Here is a 21196-nt window from a genome sequence, read left to right as displayed (position 1 = left end):
GGATTCGAACCCGCGACCCACAGATTGTGAGTCGAGCGCCTTATCCACCTGGCTATGCCGGGCACAAAAGTGATGCAAAAAAAGTTAAAGTGAGGGAATAGAATATCACATTAATATCCCAGGTCACAATGGTAGGCAGTCAGGGAGGATAACTAATCTGGAAGAAATGTATGAACATAGTAAAGATAGGTGTGGTAAAAACTCTGTGGTATCAGGAAAAAAAGGAAGGTATGGGACAAAGCTGCCTGATAACCCAAGATTGAGGGGACCAAAGACTCATGGTAAAAAATCCAGGGGAGAAATTCTGCCACTCGAGACACAGGAATTTGATCTGCAGAAATCCCTGACTCGTAGATGAAGTGCAGAACACTTTCCAGTTATGACAATAAATGCCCACTGAAAACAAGTGAATGGAACAAGCTAAAAGAAAGCTACCTGCAGGTATAAATCCGATCTCCCCACCAAGGACTGAATAAGAGCCAAGCATGAAGATAAACAACGTGAATGTCCGGTTGCAGTACCAGCAAATAAAGTGGACAAAGAAGGGCAGCAGACAAAGGAAAAGGCAGTGGAGGTAAAAGTTGGAGCTGGAGAAGGTGTGGAAACCATGGTTGAGCTGGCCATTAAGGAGCAATCAGAAGGACCTAACACAGAATGGTAGGGATGAGGGAAATCACCCATGGAAGTAAGTGGATGAACATACAGGAACCTGTGGGACCAATCCTGGCCAAAGGCATCAACAGTTTTAGCTAGAGGAGGAGGTACTGGATACCAAATAGAGGTAATGGGTAGTTAAGAGATGTAGTAAAGGGATCTATGTGGCAAGAATCCCACGGAAAACAAAGCCACTGGAAAACAAGAGACCATTCCAATGGATAGAATGTATCAGGACGAGAAAAACAAACTATGATCTGAGTGATTGCACCCGGAAAATGACATGCAAAGATCTGAATATTGTGCGAGGGGGCCCAAATAAGCAGATCTAATATGTGAAAAGAGAGGAAATATGAACAGGTGCCACCCCAGGAGCAACATCCCGAAAGAAAGGGACATGAGAAGAAAAGAAACAGATCATAAAATCCTATTAGTAATGGAAAGGACAACAAACAGCAGTGTCACACCCAATACTGACCCAAAAGCAAAGATATCATGTGAGGAGGGAATGAACTGAAGATGGCAAAAACTCCAACATGGAGGGAAGAAAGAGAAGATCTCTCTCGACAAACTCCAAATAAAAACAGAACACCAAATAAAGGGAACCATGAAACATTAAAAGTACGAGTGACAATACAGGAAAAAAATAATGACAAATGCCAGAAGAAATCTGCCTGAAGTTAAACTAAGGTACAATTGAAAGCCCATAGAAGGTAAGGCTTGTATGTAGCAAAACTAAAAAGAGACAAAAGGAACAATACAGAAAACATGAAGATAATATCCTGCAAAATGTATCTGAAAATGCATAAAATAGGTCTAACAGATACTGCAATAGAATTATGAAAGGCATTCCATGATAAGGTCAGGGAGAACTGACAATTTTAGGATGTTGGAAAATAGGTTCAGCCATTAGATGGGGAAGGTGAGCAATAGTGGAAGCAGATACAGCAGACCCTGGTTCCGAGGGACCAACGCATTAATTTAAATTACTGGTACAAGGGTTAATTTATAAATGAAACAAAGTTAATGGTAAGAAGCATAAAGTAGATATTAAATGAAAGTAAATGTAAAAAGTATAAACGGGAAAGAAAAAAAAAGAAATAGTCAACATAGTGAAAAACGTGAAGAAAATGGTACATCCCTTATGGTAATGTATCCCTTATGATGTTGTGTTGAAGAAAAACCTCGAACTGTGGTAGATATGAACCTGTTCATAAAACTACGGGAAAACAATAAATTAATTAATGGTAAGAAGGGTAAATTGTAAATGAAATGAAATTAATAGTAAAAAGGATAAAGTATACTCTAAATGAAATGAATGATAATAATTATAAAGTAGGGATGAAACAAAAGTAACTATAAAATTATAAACTATAAAGAAAAAGAAAATGAATTGGTCAACATATTAAAATGGAAAGGAAATGGTGTAGTGAATGAATTCTGTACAATGTAGTGGTGATGAAAAACTGGAACCTAAGTAGATATTAACATATCAATAAAACCAAAGGTAAACCAATAAATAATACACTAATGAAACCAAATCAAATAGGAAACTGAACAGAAATAACAAGGAAATCTAAACTAGAACTACGGTGAAATCAAAAACAATGAAAACTAGTTAAGCCTAGTTGAACCATACAGAACAAAGGATAACCTAAGAATGAAAATAAAACAAAAGTAAAACATAAATAGACACAATAATGGGAGAAGTTTCTGTGGGCTCGGATTCAAGGGTTCTACCCAAAACAAGTGGAGAAAAAGATTATTTATGAAATGAAATAGAAATGATGATATAAAAGTAAGGAAATAATAGTTAAACTAATGAAGGACATACCATGTTAAGCCTAACTGAACAGTATAGATGAAAAACAACGAAGACTAATTACGAATCGTAACATGACTTAGTATTAACTAATCTAAATAAGTGTATGTTGTGGAATTCAAATAATTACAGATAATAATACTAGTAATAAAATTGTAAAACGTCTTATCTTTCCAAAGTCGACAGACTGTATGACAAATGGTGGACCACAAAGCACGAGGCAAAGTCCAATGAAAGTCTGAACATTAAACAATCAAACTCTCGATGAAAAAAGGCGAAAACTGTCCGTGGAGTAATGTAAATGAAATCCATTATAAACATGTGAAAACAACATAGAATCTCCGCATTAGGAATGGAAACTACATAATGGTAATGTAGAACTAAACATTTTAAATCCAGTGGTGGTAAAACACTATCAAAATCTTTGTCTGCCCAAACAGAGTAGAGTTCTACAGGAAGAACTGTGGGTGATAACTGAAGAAAGAGGCCAACCTTTTTAACATTCAATCTACCGGAGGACAAACAACAATAAAAACCCACACTGGGTCTCCCACACCTGCAGCCTATGAGATAGTGCTAGTCGTACGCATGACCCCCAAGTGGTCAAATTAGCTTTGGAATACGACTGGAATAAATGAAGGTAAATTTCAAACTCCAGAGAATCTGGAACTTATTATAAATGAGTACCACTTCGTGAGTATACTAAATACAAACGTGAAACACTAAAGAATGACAAAAGAAAAAAGTCCGAGTACAAATGCTGCCAAATGAGAAGTGATAGTTTGGTGGAAAATATAGATTGAGTCACATTACACTCCATTGGTGGAGAAGTGATGCATGACGATTTGCATGAGAGACATGTTGGAATCACTAGATTGCAATAGGGGGAGCAGAAGACTTGTGGCATGCGTTCCAATAAAGTTTGCACATAGAGGGCAGCCCTGAATGGGGAATAACTAATCTTGTGAACAGAGGGAATTACTGTATCGGAAACATTACTTTAAATGAAAAAGAGTTTTTACGAGATATACCTAAATAAAACTAAGTTCATTGGTTTCTTGCTAACATTATTAAATTCTTCTAGAAAACCTTCTGTGATAGTACGAAGATGTGTGATGTCATGAACCTCTGTGTAGTTCCGTGTGTCTGATTTTGGGTCTGCAAAATCACAGTAGATTAGAGATCTTAAGTCACATTCCTCAACAACCCCATCTTCATTCAGGTCCAGTCTTGCCATAAGTGTATGAAAGTTAATGTGCAGATGGTCTTTTGACACTTTCTGGATATACTCGTACAGCCATCTTCGGTCATCATCATCAACCAAGCGATCATAAAAAACCCTAAATACCTGGCAATCCAAAATGAAAAAAGTAATATTTTCAGACAATATTTACTCTTAAAGCAAAAGTACTAACAAACCCTTAGCATTATCAATGGGGATCCACGTGGCTTTTTAAAAACATTTTTCTAAACACTGTTTATGCACCATACTATTTTATTGGTCACAGGGTTATTAAAATTACATAAAAGATACAAAACAATTAAATAAATATACCATAAAAGATTGCAATTAATCCCATTAATTACCACTGGGGTCCCGTATGTATTTAACATAGAAAATAAGTGATTTTACTCAATTTGTTTTGATCATTTCTTTAAATTGAGTGTTTGTAACAAGCAAAAACACAAAAGTACCCAATATGATGCAATATGTGGACCTCACCGTTACTGAAGACATAAAAAACAAGTTGATATGCAAGAGTTAAAGTCACTGTTTAAGGTAAACAAATATCCAATTTTAATGAATTATCTAAACTTACTGGTCATAATATAATTACCAAACAATTATCAAAACTTTTTCATAGATTATTTTATTTTCAGTGTTCTTGGCAAGCAGAAAAACTTTAAAAAAAAGGTAAACTAATGAAGAATAAATTACACCATCATGAAATTAAACTACAATCTTGGTAAAATGTCTTACCAAGCATTTAAAATAAAGATAAAAATATTTTACAAAATTTAATTATTCTTCATTCTTTCTTTATTTAATGATCTGTTGTTGTACACTTCAAAAAAAAAAAAACTTGTAAAACTTGAGTCTATTAATTTTGATTGTTGTACAATGTTCACTTGTCTAAGATACTGCGGCTTCTATCTATCAATTTACAAAATCATTTTCATGAAATTATAGATTTAAATGTAGTATAAGGTAAACAAACCAGAATGAGATGTTGGGATGCTTTAAGATATTTTATTATGTAAGATGTATACTAGCTTGAATCAGTCAGTCTATATAGTCAATCATATGTTTAAAAAAGATTTGATGACGTATACTGAATTATTTTTTACTGCTACTGCTTAGTGCTTCTCTATGATTTATATATATTTGCTTTTGGAAATGATAATGATTTTTTTTCTTCAATGGTTATCTAACTTTAAGTTCATATGGTACATATATAAGTGTATAATTACCATCTAAACTGATTACTCTTTTCAATATTATTAAAACATGTACCTCATGTACAAACAATCTTTTAAAAGAAGCTTGATCTTCAATAGTTTCTGGTAAAGAAAGTAACAAGCCTTGGACAACACGTGAAAAGTCTCGTAGGTTGAACAGGTAATGAGATTTCTTTGGTGTTGGCAATAAACAGGTCATTGCTTCTTTATATATCGCAAGAGTACCCTGAACTAGCTCTTCAATGCAAGGCTCAAAGTCCCTGCTGAATCCCCTGTTATAAAAATTGAAGAAACATTACTTGCCACTTAAAGCTTGTTTCTCTATTCCATCAATGAATACAAATATATAATAATTTTTTTTTTTGCTAAATATTAGAGCTAAGAAAACTTAGCTAGTTTTGCAAACATATGCAATTTTATATCAGAAATACTTATCATCTATAAAGCAGATTAATATGTTTAATGCAAGTTGAATTTTTATACAAAAAAAAACAATGCACACTGAGAATCCTAAATAATCATTCACTTCAAAAACAATATTATTTTGGAAAATAAGGCTTAAAGGAACAACTTGAAATACCCATCTGTACCTAGTGACACTGGTTTTACAAATTAAAATCAGGAAAACACTTCAATATGTCTTCATTACTTTTAGCTACATCAGTTCCAATATTTTAATATTAGAAAATTATTCAACATTTTCCTTATGTCGTAGAATTATACATGGACTTTTCTCTATGTTAAAATACTTTTTTACAGTTTAAAGCTTTCAGCCGATTTGCTGGAGACTTCCTCGGGCAACAATGAAATGAGCAATACAAATACATTTATCTATGGAACACTGTTTTAAAACTGATGTCCAGACAAAAATCATAACAATAACTGACATCTGGTATTAGTTATTAACCATATATAAATTATGACAAATATAGAATTAACTGTCAAAGGTTTAAATTTTTACATAAGTTGAATAATCAAAAACCTTGGTCCATTTTACTTCACTGTATAGTAACCTAAAGAAATCTTTAACATATATGTAAAATTTTTCTTCTGTTGTTAGTGTGATCATATCCATAAATTAATATTTAGAGAAGAATGTACATTTTCTACACAATTCTAAATATAAATTTACCTATAACAAAACAATTAAATAATTCCTACCTGCTTTCTAGATGCCATGTAAGAATACGATTGAAGATAGTTGTCATGATTTCATCATTAAATTCATTAATAGTGACAGCATTGAAATGTCTGAGGAAACGCGGAGTAATTGGATTACGACCTCCACCTGGCCAATATTTGTAAAATAAAATACACTATGGACAGAAGTACTAAAATAGAATACTAAAGCATCATGAAGTTAAATGATTACTTAAAGTCTTTTACTGAAGTTAACCATTTTAAGATTACAAAATATATTATGAAAAATATCATGAACCATGCTAGTGATTCATAATAGGGATCACCAATTTGGTCTTATTTATTATTATTTAATATTATACTGGCAGCCTACAGCAAAAATGGCTGTAAGTATTCTAATAAAACCTGGGCACTTACTAAACACATCACTGACCATTGTGTAGGGTAGTTTTTATGTTTATTTGACTACCTAGCAAATAACAGTAGCTGTATAACAACTGACATCCAATCAGTTTAATGTAGTCTGTGATTTATGCGGAGCATCATTATCTAGTACATGTATGTTTCTCATGAAACAATATGTACATCTAACGAATATGGGAAAACTCCATAAAGAATGTTTTTGGGTGCTTCACAAACTCTCCGATGATCATTGTTTCAAACATGTGAATGTTGCTTCGTCTCTTTTGGTACATAATGTGTGTGAACCATTTTTGGACAGAAATGTCACCAGTGATGAAAAATGGATTCTCTATGTGAACATAAATGCCAAAAACAATGGCTCAGTCCTAGACAAGAACCACTTCCGACCCCAAAACCTGGATTCCATCTGCAGAAAGTGATGCATTGCATTTGGTGGGACATCAAAGGAGTAATTAATTTCAAACTCCTCAATCCACAACGAACTGTCAATGCAGAGATCTATAGTCAGCAACTGGAATCCTTAAATCAAGCCCTTCATCAGAAATGCCCTTCACTCATCAATCACAATGGTGTTCTTCTTCTCCACGACAATGCACGTCCACCTGTGGCATGTTTGATGCAACACAAGATTATGGAGTTGGGTTGAGAAGTTCTCCCCCACCCACCATATTCTCCAGATATGGCACCATCAGATTACCAACTTTTTCGTTCACTGCAACACCATCTTAATGGGAAAATGTATGCAAATGTGGAAGGTGTTAAAGAAGACATCAACATGTTTTTTTGCTTCAAAGCCAAGTGATTTCTTTAACCAGGGCATTAACAACCTGATTGTCAGATGGAAAAACATCATCCATAAGAATAAAGACTATTTCATTTAATATATGTTTTATTTTGATATATATAAGTTGTATGGGTTTTTTCATCTAAAAAAAGCAACATTAATTTCTTGACGACCTAATATATATATATATATATGCCAACATGCATTGCATGTGCATGCATGTATAAATTTTATGTGGTTAGAAAATCCAGTCCATGCAGCATTCCAGTATAGTTCAGTAGACCCTCAAATTTAGTATTTACAGACTCCTCATATAGCTACAGGGTATAAATATAGTAGCTATATATATTTCACAAGCATACACATAATATGTGTTATGTTGATCACCATACATCATAGTGATCATACATGCAGTATCACTATCAATGATAACATTGTGACAATATCAGGAGCAATAGCCATCCAACCTGCACGAAGCCAATTTAAAGTTTATCATTGTTTTCCAAGATAGGATCATACACCAACTACATATTTCATTAAACTAAACTGTTTCAAATTAGGACAGTATTGCTATCATACAGATCTATGTCCATAATGGACATAAAAAAACTAAAGATACAAGATTATTAAAAATTGTTAATTTAAAAAGGGGAAAAGGAATCTTCAAACAATTACAGAAACAAAATAGGTAGCTTAAAGCAAAAATGCAATTGTCAAAAAAGCAAACAAACAACCTTAAGGTTTGAAACATAGTGTCGACATTATTTCCTCAAGTTACAAATCCCTACTTTGACACTATGTCTAAAAGCTGTAATATTTAGGAGAGTCAAAATAGGGATTTATAGCTTGAAGAAATAATGTCAAAACTATGTCTCAAACCTTAAGCTTGTTTGTTTACTTTTTTGCCAGTTGCATTGAATGGAGAAACTTTCAATCTGAGCTAGGAACTGCCTCATTCTATAATGAAAAAAACCAGTTGGAACTAATTATTCATAGAAAAGACACAAAGTTAGTGTGTAGCGTTTTTTCTGTAGATTTTACATCAAATACACTAAAAATCTTTTTATAAAGTGGCATTTGGAAACCTCCTTGAGATTAAAACATCCAAGTTTACTGTGTGTGTGTATACAAGTAATACAAATGAAGGGGTATTTCATCATGTGTTTTGATAGAAGTCAATATCAGGAAAATAAGGTGAAACATCAATTTTTCCACTTATGGAGAAATCTACAGGCCCTGATTTTTTGTTTAACTCTTCACATTTTAATTTTTTACATTTATTTTAACTTAGCACAATACACAATCAGCAACTCTGTGTCTTAGTTTTTTTTATTAATAAAGATTTTGTTTTTAGTTTTTCTTCCACCTACAAAAAATCTCTATATCTGTAAGCCCATTGGAAAGTCAGTAATAAGTAATGAGTTGAAACTGTTACCTAGTAAATCAGTAGAGTCATAAACATTAGCCTGAATATCTGCTCTCTATATAGGAATATCATGAAAATAAATATCTTAAACCAACTTTTTTGTCTATTTGTGTTGAATTATCTCACCATCTGTTCAGAGTGATCCCCTTTTATATCTACCCAGGATCTCAAGACAAGGAAGACATACCTTATTTGTTTCTGATAGACTAGAATAATGAGTATTGTTTGAATATGAATTACAGCTATACTGAATAACGAAAGTCAAATTGATGTAAGAGATAAGAAAGTCATTTCTTCATCTGAGAGCAGAGTTATGTTTTTTTTTAGTGTGAGTTTATTGTACACATTGCAATGTTTTGTACTGTGAGTTTCATGTTTTGTTTTTATATTATTAATAATTACAGAATTGAGGAAAAACAAGACAATTGTACATTTCACAAATACATCATTTATTCATCATGATTAATAACTGTTCACTTTAGTTTGAATTTGTTTGATTTTTAGTTAGATAAGTTACCTTTGTTTGAAGTGAGGTTTTACATGATCTATTGATCTTATGCTTAACCTTGATTTTTATTCAGTGCTTTTAGGTTTGTTTTGTTAACTCAGTTTTGAAGTAAACATTTTCCTTACCTGTAAATATATTTCTGGTAGATACTCACCTCTTAACTCTCATTTGCCTATGAGATTTGCATGCTACTAGTATTGAGTTAACTTCCACCTAAAAATTACGTGTTTAATCTGAACTGCGCTAATGCATGTTGATGTCTTCATGCAACGATGGCCCTCCAACAATAGGTTGGTGATACAACCTCCATATACAGTAACTCCCCTGAGCACTTCCATTCAAAATAACTTTATTCTCAGATGAGACAAGAAGAAAGTGCACCAGAAATAGGGTGGGAAGATAAGGAAAACATTAACTTCTGAGATGATACCTCACCTCCTCACACAGAATCCTACACTGAAATGGTAGAGGGGCCAGTACAAAAATTAAACCAAGATGAGTTCCCTTCCAAAATCACCTGAAGGGAAAGATTTTGAGGTGTGAAACTTGATGACAGGGGCTCGATAGGGACTCACCCATGGAAGACAGCATCTTGTCTCAACAAGGATATACTTTTTGCGTGTAAAGAAATAGGAGGAAAGGCAATAGGGCCCCAGGTGTTGCAGGGATGAGCAGAAGCTTTTCAACCAAGCACTCACACACAAACGGTCAGTGAACCAAGAAGTGTAGTATGATTAGGGTGCAATTAGACCATATGGTGTGTGTGTCTGACCTCGACTTAACTGGACATACAGAGACGGGGTTGACAAATCCATCCTGCTGTGGAAAGAGGGCACACTAGCTGTTTGAGAGGTGAATTGAATTACACAGACAGTGCCACCATTGCCCTTATTCCAACTGTACTGTACTGTATATGATTGGTGAAGAACTCTCCAAGGTCCACCATCCCAGTTGCTAGGAGCTGGTAAGTGGCAAGGGCCGCTTGTGCTCCACATGAAGAAGGGGGAGAGAATTCAAGCTGGGGAGATCTCAAGGAGTACCTAGATTCCCATCAGACACCTGCCAGAAAGATCTTTTACTGGAGACAATGCAATGAGTAAATGCAAAATCCTATTTTTAAAAGCCAGAAAGTGCAAGCTAAAGAAGTGGGCAGTCATTTCTCTAGTGTCAGCTTTTTTCCATAATAGTTCATGGAATGGTTTGGTCTGGATTGAGCAATTCATTAATTTTAATACCATGAGAATACCTCTAGTGATCCTGTGGCACATCCCATCTCAACATTGGGCAGTAGTAGAGCCAAGATGGATGGGTTGGGTGCTTTTCATTATCTGTGGTCAGATGCAAATTTTATGAAATAAGTCTATTCAGGGAACCAACACCAGCTACTTGGTGGGATCCTACAAGAGGGAAAATGGTCTGTAGACTATAGAATAGTGACCGAAGTGAGTCAAAAGTCTGCAGAAGACAAAACAACCAGATGATGAAGACAATGGGAGACAAACATTATAGATTTGTCCATATGCCAGCCTGAAGAATCTCATCTAAGGATTGGCAAAAATGAGATGCAAGAGAATGAGACAGGTGATGAATTTGATGCAACGAAATGTAAAAAAGCCTGTGTGTGAGCATCAGTATTTAGGGAAGAATACACCAACCAGAGGAGTCAGTGGGCCCATCTAGTTTAGGTAGGAAAGTTTGAGAAAGATGAGAAACAAAAAAAAAATCAATGCCAAGCCACCTCAGCCCAGTTCTCCAGAGAGTCAGAAACAAACTAAAGTGCTGAAAAGAAGAGAATGCATCTCTTCAGGAACACGATGAAGTGCCTCAGAAACAAGGTGAAGTGATAAGAGGTAATGTAAGAGGGTGGTAAGAAAGAGACAAAAATGTGAAAGTTGGGCACTAGATAGTGGTCTGCCCCCCAAGCAGGAACAAGTAATTTCAAAGATCAGGGATCAAAAAATGGAAATGAAGAATGGCTGTAAGCCAGGACAAAAAGAGTTAAGTAGGTAAGGAGGACAAGGCATGTGATTACAGGTGCACAGTTGTTTACGAAACAAGTCTGCATGAACCCTATGTGGTTTTCTATAACTATATTTATTTTATTTGGTTTATTTGTATGTACGATTGTGTTAAATGCTTTATAAAATCTTGTTTTATGTCACAATTAAACTTTCTTTTTCTCCTCAAACAATCCACACACTTAAGCAAATCCTTGACCTTGTTTATTGACATTGTTCCCAATGTTAGGACACAAAAATAGAATTATGACTATAGGAAACAACTTATGAAACATATAGTGTTAATTAAGTAAAATACACACACACACACTAATTGGTGATGATTAGTGAAAAAAGTTTATGTTTATTTCAGAAAAGCACTGCATAAAAAACTATTAACTGTTCTAATACTCACCAGGAGGCCCCATAGCTGCAATCAACTGGACATCTACCAAACGAAGAGGTATGACTTCCTTTCTGTCATACCAAGTATAGTGATCTAGCCATTGTCGTAGCAACTCTATGGGAGGTTGAGCTCCATACGTCTCTCTTTGTGGCATGTTTAAATCATCTACAAACACCACCTTGCAAAAAATATGATTCAGGAATAAACCAAACACAAAATTTTGAATTTTCTTAGTGTATTCATGGTCAGATAAAAAAATGTATAAAAACAAGTACAATAAACACAAATTACAAAAAAATTACATGTAGATGTTCAGGAAAGTAATAATAAAAATTGAGGATTACCATTTTTTTCCCTAGAGGAGGTCCAAAAACACCCTTTCTTCGCTTGTCTAATTTACTCATTATAATATCTTGGGTTTGGTTAGCACTTGTTTGTGCTGAGAAGTTAATAAACAATGGTTTGTACACTTGCCCATCCATTTTGTTCAGTAAATAGTCCTAAAACAAAATAACGGAGACCATACTGAATTTGTAAAATTACTTACACATTTTGTTCAATGAAATGATTTACAATAAAAGCACAAATAATGTTTTGCAAGCTTGTTTATCCATTTTATTATACATTTAGTCTTATGTATGTTAGGAAATTAAAGATGTATTTGTTTACTTGTCTGTTGTTAAGCACAAGGCTACACAATGAGCTATAGTTGTTGTGCCTAACATGGGAATGGAAACCCAGTTTTTAGTGTAATAAACTGTCAGAATTACTGCTGAGCCACTGGTGATCAATAAGAATGTCAAAAACTTGATTTTAACACTTTTACAACAAATAGTCCTGAGGTAATCGCAAAGTTAAACAAAGTTAATCTGCGCTAGCCGTTCCTAATTTAGCAGTAAAAGACTAGAGGGAAGGCAGCTAGTCATCACAACCCACCACCAACTCTTGGGCTACTCTTTTAGCAATGAATAATGGGATTGACCATCACATCATAATGTGACCCTCAGATTGCGAGTCGAGAGCCCTAACTACCTGGTTATACCGGGCCACCTGGGTTATTGCATTGTGAAGTAGAATAAATTAAAAGTGAACTAACCCAAAGTAATTAATGAAACTGTCTATAGATAAGCTGCTGAAAATTGAAGTGAAACTGTATTCAAGTAGATTTTAAACTGGATAAAGTTAAAGCATATACATTCAACAGATTGAGGAACAAAGGAAAATAAAAATAAGACTTTCACAGAACATTCTGGCTCCTTAAATGCAGAAATGAAACTTCTCTTCTCAGAATTTAGAAAGAAACTGGTTTGAATGTGCCAAAACTTCAATCATCAAGCACCATCTCTCTGTATCTAGCAGTCACAAAATTCTGGAACTACCCTTGTTCCATGAGACAGTTGTAAAGTAATGAATTCTCCATGTACAAGTTAAAATAAAATGTAATTTAACTATCCATTGAAACAGTACATATATTTTTGGACCATACCAGACAATGAAAGTAACACTTCAAGCTGAATTCAGCAAATGATTGTAACCATATTGAGCATATTCCAGAGTAGAACTTAAAAAAAATTTAAACTTTTGTAGAGGTATAGGACAATATTTAGTAGTCCTATATAGGATAAAATAAATGAGCAAGGGATCACAAAAATTAACCTTTTCCTACACAGAAAATATATTATCAATAATGTTTACATCCTCTCAGAGCTTCATCCTGATGAAAGTTTTTCTTCTTTGCCCATCTAAGCATTGGTATTAATCTTACATCGCTTGCTCCAACCTTTATACCCCATTATATTGCCCATAGCAATTTAAATCTTGTGATTCTCTTCACCTATGTCAATGCGCCCTATACAAGATCCATATATAAGCTCATCGTTATTACTTCCTATTCACTTTTTGAGACGGTCCAAATCAGTTGACCCAAAACTGGACATATTGTAGGAAGGAAGGGTGAGAGAGTGTGAAAGAAGGTAAGTATTGTCAGAAATACATTTTAGGTATAGGAAAATGTTAACTTACAAAACACACTTAACTCCATTCACACTTTAGCTAGAATTCCATACTGACAAGGTAGATGGGCTAGTGAGGGCAAGATCCAAACAGACAGCATCTACATAAAGGTGTGCAAAAATGATATATAATAATAGCACACAAGTGGGGTAAGCAACACAAAAATGGACATGCCCTCGTCCAAACCCAAAAAAGTGTAAAATGCCACAAGCCAAAATCAGAATTATGGGAATTGTCATGCCTCACTCAACCTGAAGAAACAGAGATTACCTGGCCTGGGATTATGAAGTGAAATCCTAACTCCCTAACCTGAAAGCCAAGGCAACACTTCCTGCCCCCAGAATTACGAGGAGGATGTGGAACAAACTAAGTCCAACCAATGACACAGGAATTGATGCTTTGTGGTCAGAATTATGAGGAGTTGAGGACCTTCCATGATCCTCAAAATGAAGAGAACCACCAAAAAGAAGGGCCACACTCAACTCAACCAGACAGCAATTGGTCATCTCTGAATCAGAATTACAAGAAGACTCCTGTGTACAATCATTCTTCTCCTACCATACATCCAAGATTACTGGTAGGAGGGCACTCAACTTTGCCCTCTTCTCCTTGAGTGGAATAATGAGTTCAAGCATCACTCTGGAGGAATTAAACTCTCTGTCTACCACTCCAATGACTGGAAACTGGGAGTGGTAAGAACTTGCATGGGGGGATACTCGCATTGGGGAGTCCCGAGGAATGGTGCTTTGGAAACTGTGCAATAGGTGAATCATATTCTCTATTTTGAAAGGCAAACTGACCCCAACTTATTCAATCCAGGGGGTCAGCAGGGATGTGAAAATTCTCCTTAACCCTATGACTAATGCGTGCTGAGATTCATAGCACCTTATATTACTCATGTAATATTTCATTCCAAAACTAAAACTAGTGGGTGAAATTCTTTGAAATTAGACAAGCACTTTCCTAAAAATGTGTAATTTCAGAAAGTAAACATTTTCCTAAACTGAAAATGTATTTCCAATAATACTTACCTCTGCTGACATTTATAGCTATTACTCAACCACCAGGGTTTTAACTTTATCTAAGCATTAGTCTGATTTTCTTTTGCTTGTTTAAGTCTTTAATACCCAACTCAATTACCCTCAGCAATATTTGTACTATGATACTCTCAATCTACAACAATGTGCTCTCTATCCTGGGAGTCTATATAAGCATCTCATTCTGATAATTTTTCGAGACTGATACCACCCCAGTCTCTAACACCAGTTCTTAATGGGAAGGAAGGGTGGGAGAGTGTCAGAGGAGGTAAATATTATTGAAAATACATTTTCAATTTAGGAAAATGTTAACTTCCAAAACATACTTACCTCTATTGCCACTTACAGGTAGAATCCCACATTGAGAAGGTGGAGAGGCCAGTGAGGGCATTATCCATATGGAGAACGTCTGCATAGATCAAGGGTGTACCAAGTTCGGAATGGTACCTGAGTGGGGGAACCTCACTGCATCCAGAACAGGTATGCTCTTCACAATGAAATTAGTTCCTGTATCAAGAGTGGAATAATACATGAGTAATCATCACTACAGACCAGCCCCAACCAGATAGCTGAGGTTCCACAACTTAGGGTTGGAAATACAAGGTCTTGGTCCCTATATCAATGTTGGTGGATAGGGCAAGTAGACCTCAATGTTATATATAGATATACTTTTAATTGGATCAAAAGATAGCGTGACTGGAATCAGAACAAGAAAGTAAGCAACACCAAAGTGAACAAACCTTCTTTTCCACTTGAAGAAGCCAGAAAGACAACATCCCAGGCTCGGAATGATGGGATCATGTATGACTTACTCAATCAAAAGAACAGAACTCATCTGGTCTGGAATTATGAAAATTCATCCTCACTCCTCAACTGAGTGGGCAAGAAGCCTTCCACTTGCCCCCAAAATTATGGAGAGGACACGGAACACTGTGCTCAACCTAGGACCCAGGATGGAAACACTCCACATTTGGAATTAGTGGGCCTCCTTCTATGAACAATATATTAAACCAATATTGATCAAAAGAAGGGCCATGCACACCCCAATCAAATAGTAGAGTATCAAATCTGTAGTGGTACTATAAGTAGGCTCCCACGTAGGCTGGTGCTGCTCATACTAACATCTGGAAAAAACATCCATGGACTTGGTTGGGGGACCCCAAACTTTGCCCTCTTCTCAAGAGCAGAGTATTTCACTCTAATACTCTGAAGGAAAAGCCTTTGTCCACCACTCCATTGACTGTAAACTGAGTGTAGGAAGGACTCTCTAGTTCCACTAGTAGAATCTGGGGAGTAATGAGCATTGGGGAGTCCTGAGGAATAGTGCTCTGTAAGCAGTGCAATAGGTGAACTAAGGAAACTGACCTCGATTTATTCAATCAGATGATCAGCAGGGATGGGCAGGATCCCCATTAACTTTACTCATGATAGTCCATGAGTGGCAGTTCAGCATAAAACGGTAATATTCTCTGGTGAGCTCCTAGATGGTCTTATGGTATACCTCATTTCTACAGAGCCTGTTGCAATTGGTAGTAGTTAAATGAAATTGGTTACTAGTGCGAAAATGGATTGATAAAAACACATCTGTCTGGGCAACACTTGCTACAGAATGGGATCCAGCGGAAAAAAAGAAATAAGTTATCCTGGAAAGTAAAGAGACAACAGGAGGAGAAACAATACTCACCCCTTCTTATAATCTAGCAGATGTGGTCAAAATGGCAACAGGGGGTAGGTAAAAACCCTCAGAAAAAGAAACTGCCAAATTGTATAAATATTATGAGAGAAATGTATTGGGAGAAGTCCACATACCAGCCAACCCAATGTCTTCCAGGAGGTAATTAAATTGGGCAGCTAATAACATAGAAAGGTGACGAATCTGATGAGATGCGAGTCACAGAAGTTTACTCACCTTTAAAGAAAGTCCAAAATAAGCAATTTGGATCAATTTGCAAATTCACCTCAACAATGTAATCGGGGATAAATCTTGGAAACTGAAGGATCCCAATGAATAAAGAGCCGATTTCTAGCACCTTGAAATGAGTTAGTGCAAGCCACATAACACCTCAGGGCTCTGTCAGGACATAACAACTGATCTAGGTCCGATCGATCATAGAGGTGAGAAATAGCTGCCAAATGAATTGGTGAGAGGGATTTATTTCATTCCCTGGCTACCAGAGTCTTAGGAAAAAAAGGACCTATCAGAGTGTAGAAGAACATAAGTGGAGTGATAAAGAGTCCTGTGCACATGTAGTGCAAACAACTATGACCTACGACGTCCACATGCCAGCAGCAACAAAAAATACTATAAGAGAAAGGTGATACATGGTACATGTGGCTAAAGACTCGAAAGGATATTGAGACAAAGCATGTTATATCACCTTAATATCCCAGTTGGGCAATGGAAAAGGCTGTTTGGGATGAAGGACTCTAAATGATTTGAGAATGCTGGATAGCATGGGGGATTCAATTATTTTCCAATGCATAGAATATCGAAAAGTAGTTGATAAAGCTGCCTTATATAAAGCTACAGTAGAAAAAGCTAGAACTTTGTCAAAAAGCCAGGTCAAAAAACGAGATAAGGTGGGCACATTTGGGTGAAGTGGATTCAATTTTCTCGTGAAACACCATTGGCGATAAGTGTGCCATTTAAGTTGATAAATGGCCATTGTAGGTCTATGGACAGATTGAGATAAATACAAGGCAACTTTAAAAATTAAACCCCAATGTTGTGTGAAGAACTGCATAACTTCCATACATGAAGTTTGAGCTTGGGAATGTCTGGGTGTAGGATATTGGATCAGGGTTGCCTCAACAGAGATGGCCAAAGAGGAAGTGGCAAAAGTGAACACTCTTAAAGAAACTGTAGAAGAGGAAACCACTGTTGGGCCAGCCAATATGGGCCTACCAACAGTGCTCGACATGTAATGGATTGAATCATAGCCAGAATTCTGGGTAACAGACAAATTGGGAGAAAGGTATAGAGGTGTAATCCTGTCCAATCTGGACTGAATGCATCTATCACTAAAGCCCAAGGATGAGGTACCAGGGAACAAAACGTCTGTAGTTGAGAGTTCCAATGAGTGGTGAATGCATCAATTATCGGGGTCCTGAACTGAGAGCAAGTCCCCTGAAAAACCTCATGATGGAGCATCCATTTGGTCAGGAGAATTAAACTGGGATAAGACAGGAGGCTGATATGATGGGAGTGAGTCCAGTAGAAAATATTGAAAGTTCAAAAACATAGGTACCGAGAACACATGCCCCTTGATGGGAAATGGAAGAAACTATTGTAGAATTATTGGAATGAAGCAAGATGATATTCCCCTTCATTGGATCGAAACCTTGAACCATTTCCCATTGAACAGAATGAAGTCCTAAAATATTGATGTGGAAGGAATTCTTGACCTTCAATATATGCACCCCATCCCTGGAGTGAGGCATTTGTGAAAAGATTAATATCGGGATGAAGGGGCGATATAGGAACACCAATGGTGGTGGTGTTCCAGTCCAACCACCTCTCAAGACCTAAGATGCTACTCCTGATTAAGGAGACTGAATGATCCAGTGGATCATAGTTTATGATCCATTGGTCACACAGTGACCACTGTAGGGACCACATGTGTACTTGTCCCAAAGGAATCAGAAATGTGAGAGATGCCCACATCCCTAAAAAAGAAAGAACCATCCATACTGTGGGAGATATGCATCAGCAACATCAAACTTGGTCATCCACAGACCTGGTGAAAATGCCAACATAGGTTGAGAAAGGACTCCATTGCAAACTTGGGAGGATCTAAGAATTGCTTGAGATGAGAAAGATCGAGGCTGCCAATCTCCCATCTTCTTGGGCACGACAAGTAAATGGAAATAAAATCCCATAAAAATGGGATTGACTTTCTGTAACATCCTCTTGACAAATAACTCTCTGGTAGCCTTGAAATGAAGATCCACACTCCACAGATCTGTTGGGGGGTAGAAATACCACTGGTTGGGAGGATAATGGAGGTGGAGAAGTGAACTGAATGATCAACCCCGATGCCAAACCTGAAGTACCCATGGATCTATGGTGAAAGAATTCCAGGTATCCAGAAAATGTTGTAACCTCACTCCCACAGATCCACCCACATAGAGAAGTCACTGACGCCATTGGTGATGGTCTGGCTAAGCAGAGGAGCCTCAAAGATAAAGACAAAATCTTTTCTGAGTACCAATAGATCAAAGAGCAGAAGCCGTGGTTTAGGACCACAATGAGCAATTGTCTAAGTGTCAACAATGACAAGAAAGAATGCAAACAGGCGACATCAATTCATAATTCCAATGATTCTGGGATGCCCATGAACATCAATGGGTGAAGAAAAAGAACCTCATGTAAATCACGGAGGGCTACAGCAAGTAGACAAATTCCCTTATATAAGGCATCTCTACCCAATTTATCCCAACAACATACAATCCATAAAATTAGAGAGAGAGCTGAATCTTACAAAAGTAGAAGTCAGTAATGGCCCCAAATCGTCCTCAAATTGATGTGGGGAACACAGATAGGCTTCTGACAAAATTTGGAGGGAAGATAAATATCTGAGAACAGTAGTGAGGGTCAAAATTGTGATCTATTCAAAGTGATCACAGAGTCTAGTTTGGAACCCCACATATCCAAAAGAGGATCAAGTCTTTGGGAAACTAAATATACGTCCTCCTGGCGGTGATAAGCCAAAGCATGCTGTTCTGACAAATGTGGGGGGAAAAGTAATTGCTAACCCGTCACATAATTGAGCAGTAAATCTCCCAGCATGAACTTCAATATCAGGTGAAGAAGGAAAAAATAAGTATTCACCCTCAGAACTTCCAGCCTTCAAAAAAGGAGTAGATTCACAGGCCACTGGAGAAAGCTCCTAAACCTTACAAACCCGAATGACTAACCAAAGAAATGGAGCAGGAGGTGGCTGATCTAAATTGGCCTCGTGAGAAGCTGACTTCGTAATTAAAAGCACTAGAAAAAGAGGGTCCAAATTCTCTCCACACTGTCCTGGATCATTGGCAAAAGCAGCCTCAGAACTCCCTGGAGAGATGCCTCTGGATCGAAAATATGTATCTACCTCACAACGAGTCAGATCACAGCCTCAACTGAGAATGACCCCCTCTCCTCCCAGACATTTGAGAGACACTAGATAACAGAGATGGTATATAAGAGGGCTGCTTAGCCTCTGTTCCGGAAACAGTAACCTGTGAATTCATGTCTGACAATGGCATGTCACAATGTTTTTGTTTTTTAAATAATAATTATTAAATATAATTTATACAGAAAGCAACTAGGTGACACAAAATTGCAACCAAGGACGTTAACTATCACAGCACCTCTGTAGAGAAACCCATGTGTAAGCACTCTGTTGAGAAAAAGTGATAAAGTTAGCTGAATGAGGTATGAGGTGCTTATATACAATACCAGGATAGAGGGTACATTGGTGTCGGTGGAGAGTATTATGAGACAAATATCTCCAAGGGCAATTGAGTGGGGTATAAAAGAGTGGAGCAAGCAAGAAAAAATCAGACCAATGCTTAAATGGGCAAAGTTGAAACCCTTGCAGGCAAGTAATAGCTATAAGTGGCAGTGGAGGTAAGTATGTTTTGGAAAAGAAAATATTTAATATTGATTTTTTCAACTCTTTAAAATAAAACTTCGTTATTTAACACAGTATTTGCACTCGGACCCTGAACAGTTCACCTTCAAAGAGATTTTAATGTTAAGTATAACAATACCAATGTTTACCATACAGTTTTCATATTTTGCTTGCATAATGCTTAGAATCTCTTAAATGAATATCACATATTGTTTAAGGTAAATACTGTTACGACAGCGGTAGTCACGTGACGCTGGTAACACGTCATGATATTCTAGAAGATTCACGAAGAAACGAGATGTACGCTTTTTGTATATATAAGACCGGTAAGAAGTAACGGCAACAATGGAATTGAATTGCAGACAGAAATAGAGACGGACAATTGAGTCAAGCGTGTGAATCGTTCATTGTGAATTATAGTGTTTGTTTAAGTCAAAGTGACTGAAGGAGTTGATGATGGTGAAATGGAACCAGGTGTAGATATTAAATCAGAGCAGGAGAAAGATCAAGATTTGAAGCCAATAATTGATTTTCTAAAAGCAAGTGTTTTGCACCCTGTTTGGGAGAAGGTGTCTAGTCTAAGCCCTGTGACAAAGAACTATTGGGCACAATGGGACCAGTTGAAGCTTGAAGATGGTATTCTTCTCTGGAGATGGGAAAGTGACGACCTGGCAAATGGTTATACTGAGAAAGTTATGGGAAGTTATGTTGCGTCAATCCCATGATAATTTAACAGGAGGACATCTCGGAGTTAAGAAGACATTGAGTCACCTATGACAGAGATTTTACTGGATAGGTATGAGGCAAGATGTGGAAGAATGATGCAGGACATGCAGTACATGTTGTGCTAAAAGGGGACCCAAGCATAAGAGTTGCTTGAAAATGTGTCAGAGTTTGTGAAAGTTTTATCA

At 36.6% G+C, this 21196-nt stretch overlaps 1 protein-coding gene across 1 annotated transcript in view; it reads right to left on the bottom strand.

Moving 5' to 3' along the window:
• Positions 1–21196, bottom strand: part of LOC106464421 (dynein heavy chain 7, axonemal-like) — a 187785-nt gene that overhangs the window by 62673 nt on the left and 103916 nt on the right. The window contains exons 28-32 of the mRNA XM_022392135.1: positions 11965–12120; positions 11630–11798; positions 6098–6224; positions 4992–5208; positions 3508–3824 (exon numbers count right to left, since the gene is read on the bottom strand). Of these exons, the coding sequence (XP_022247843.1) occupies positions 3508–3824; positions 4992–5208; positions 6098–6224; positions 11630–11798; positions 11965–12120 (986 nt within the window). The remainder of the gene's footprint in view (positions 1–3507; positions 3825–4991; positions 5209–6097; positions 6225–11629; positions 11799–11964; positions 12121–21196) is intronic.

This window comes from Limulus polyphemus, unplaced genomic scaffold (genome assembly GCF_000517525.1).
Source record: "Limulus polyphemus unplaced genomic scaffold, Limulus_polyphemus-2.1.2 Scaffold1647, whole genome shotgun sequence".
NCBI lineage: Eukaryota > Metazoa > Arthropoda > Merostomata > Xiphosura > Limulidae > Limulus > Limulus polyphemus.
This window is presented reverse-complemented; position numbering and strand designations above follow the sequence as displayed.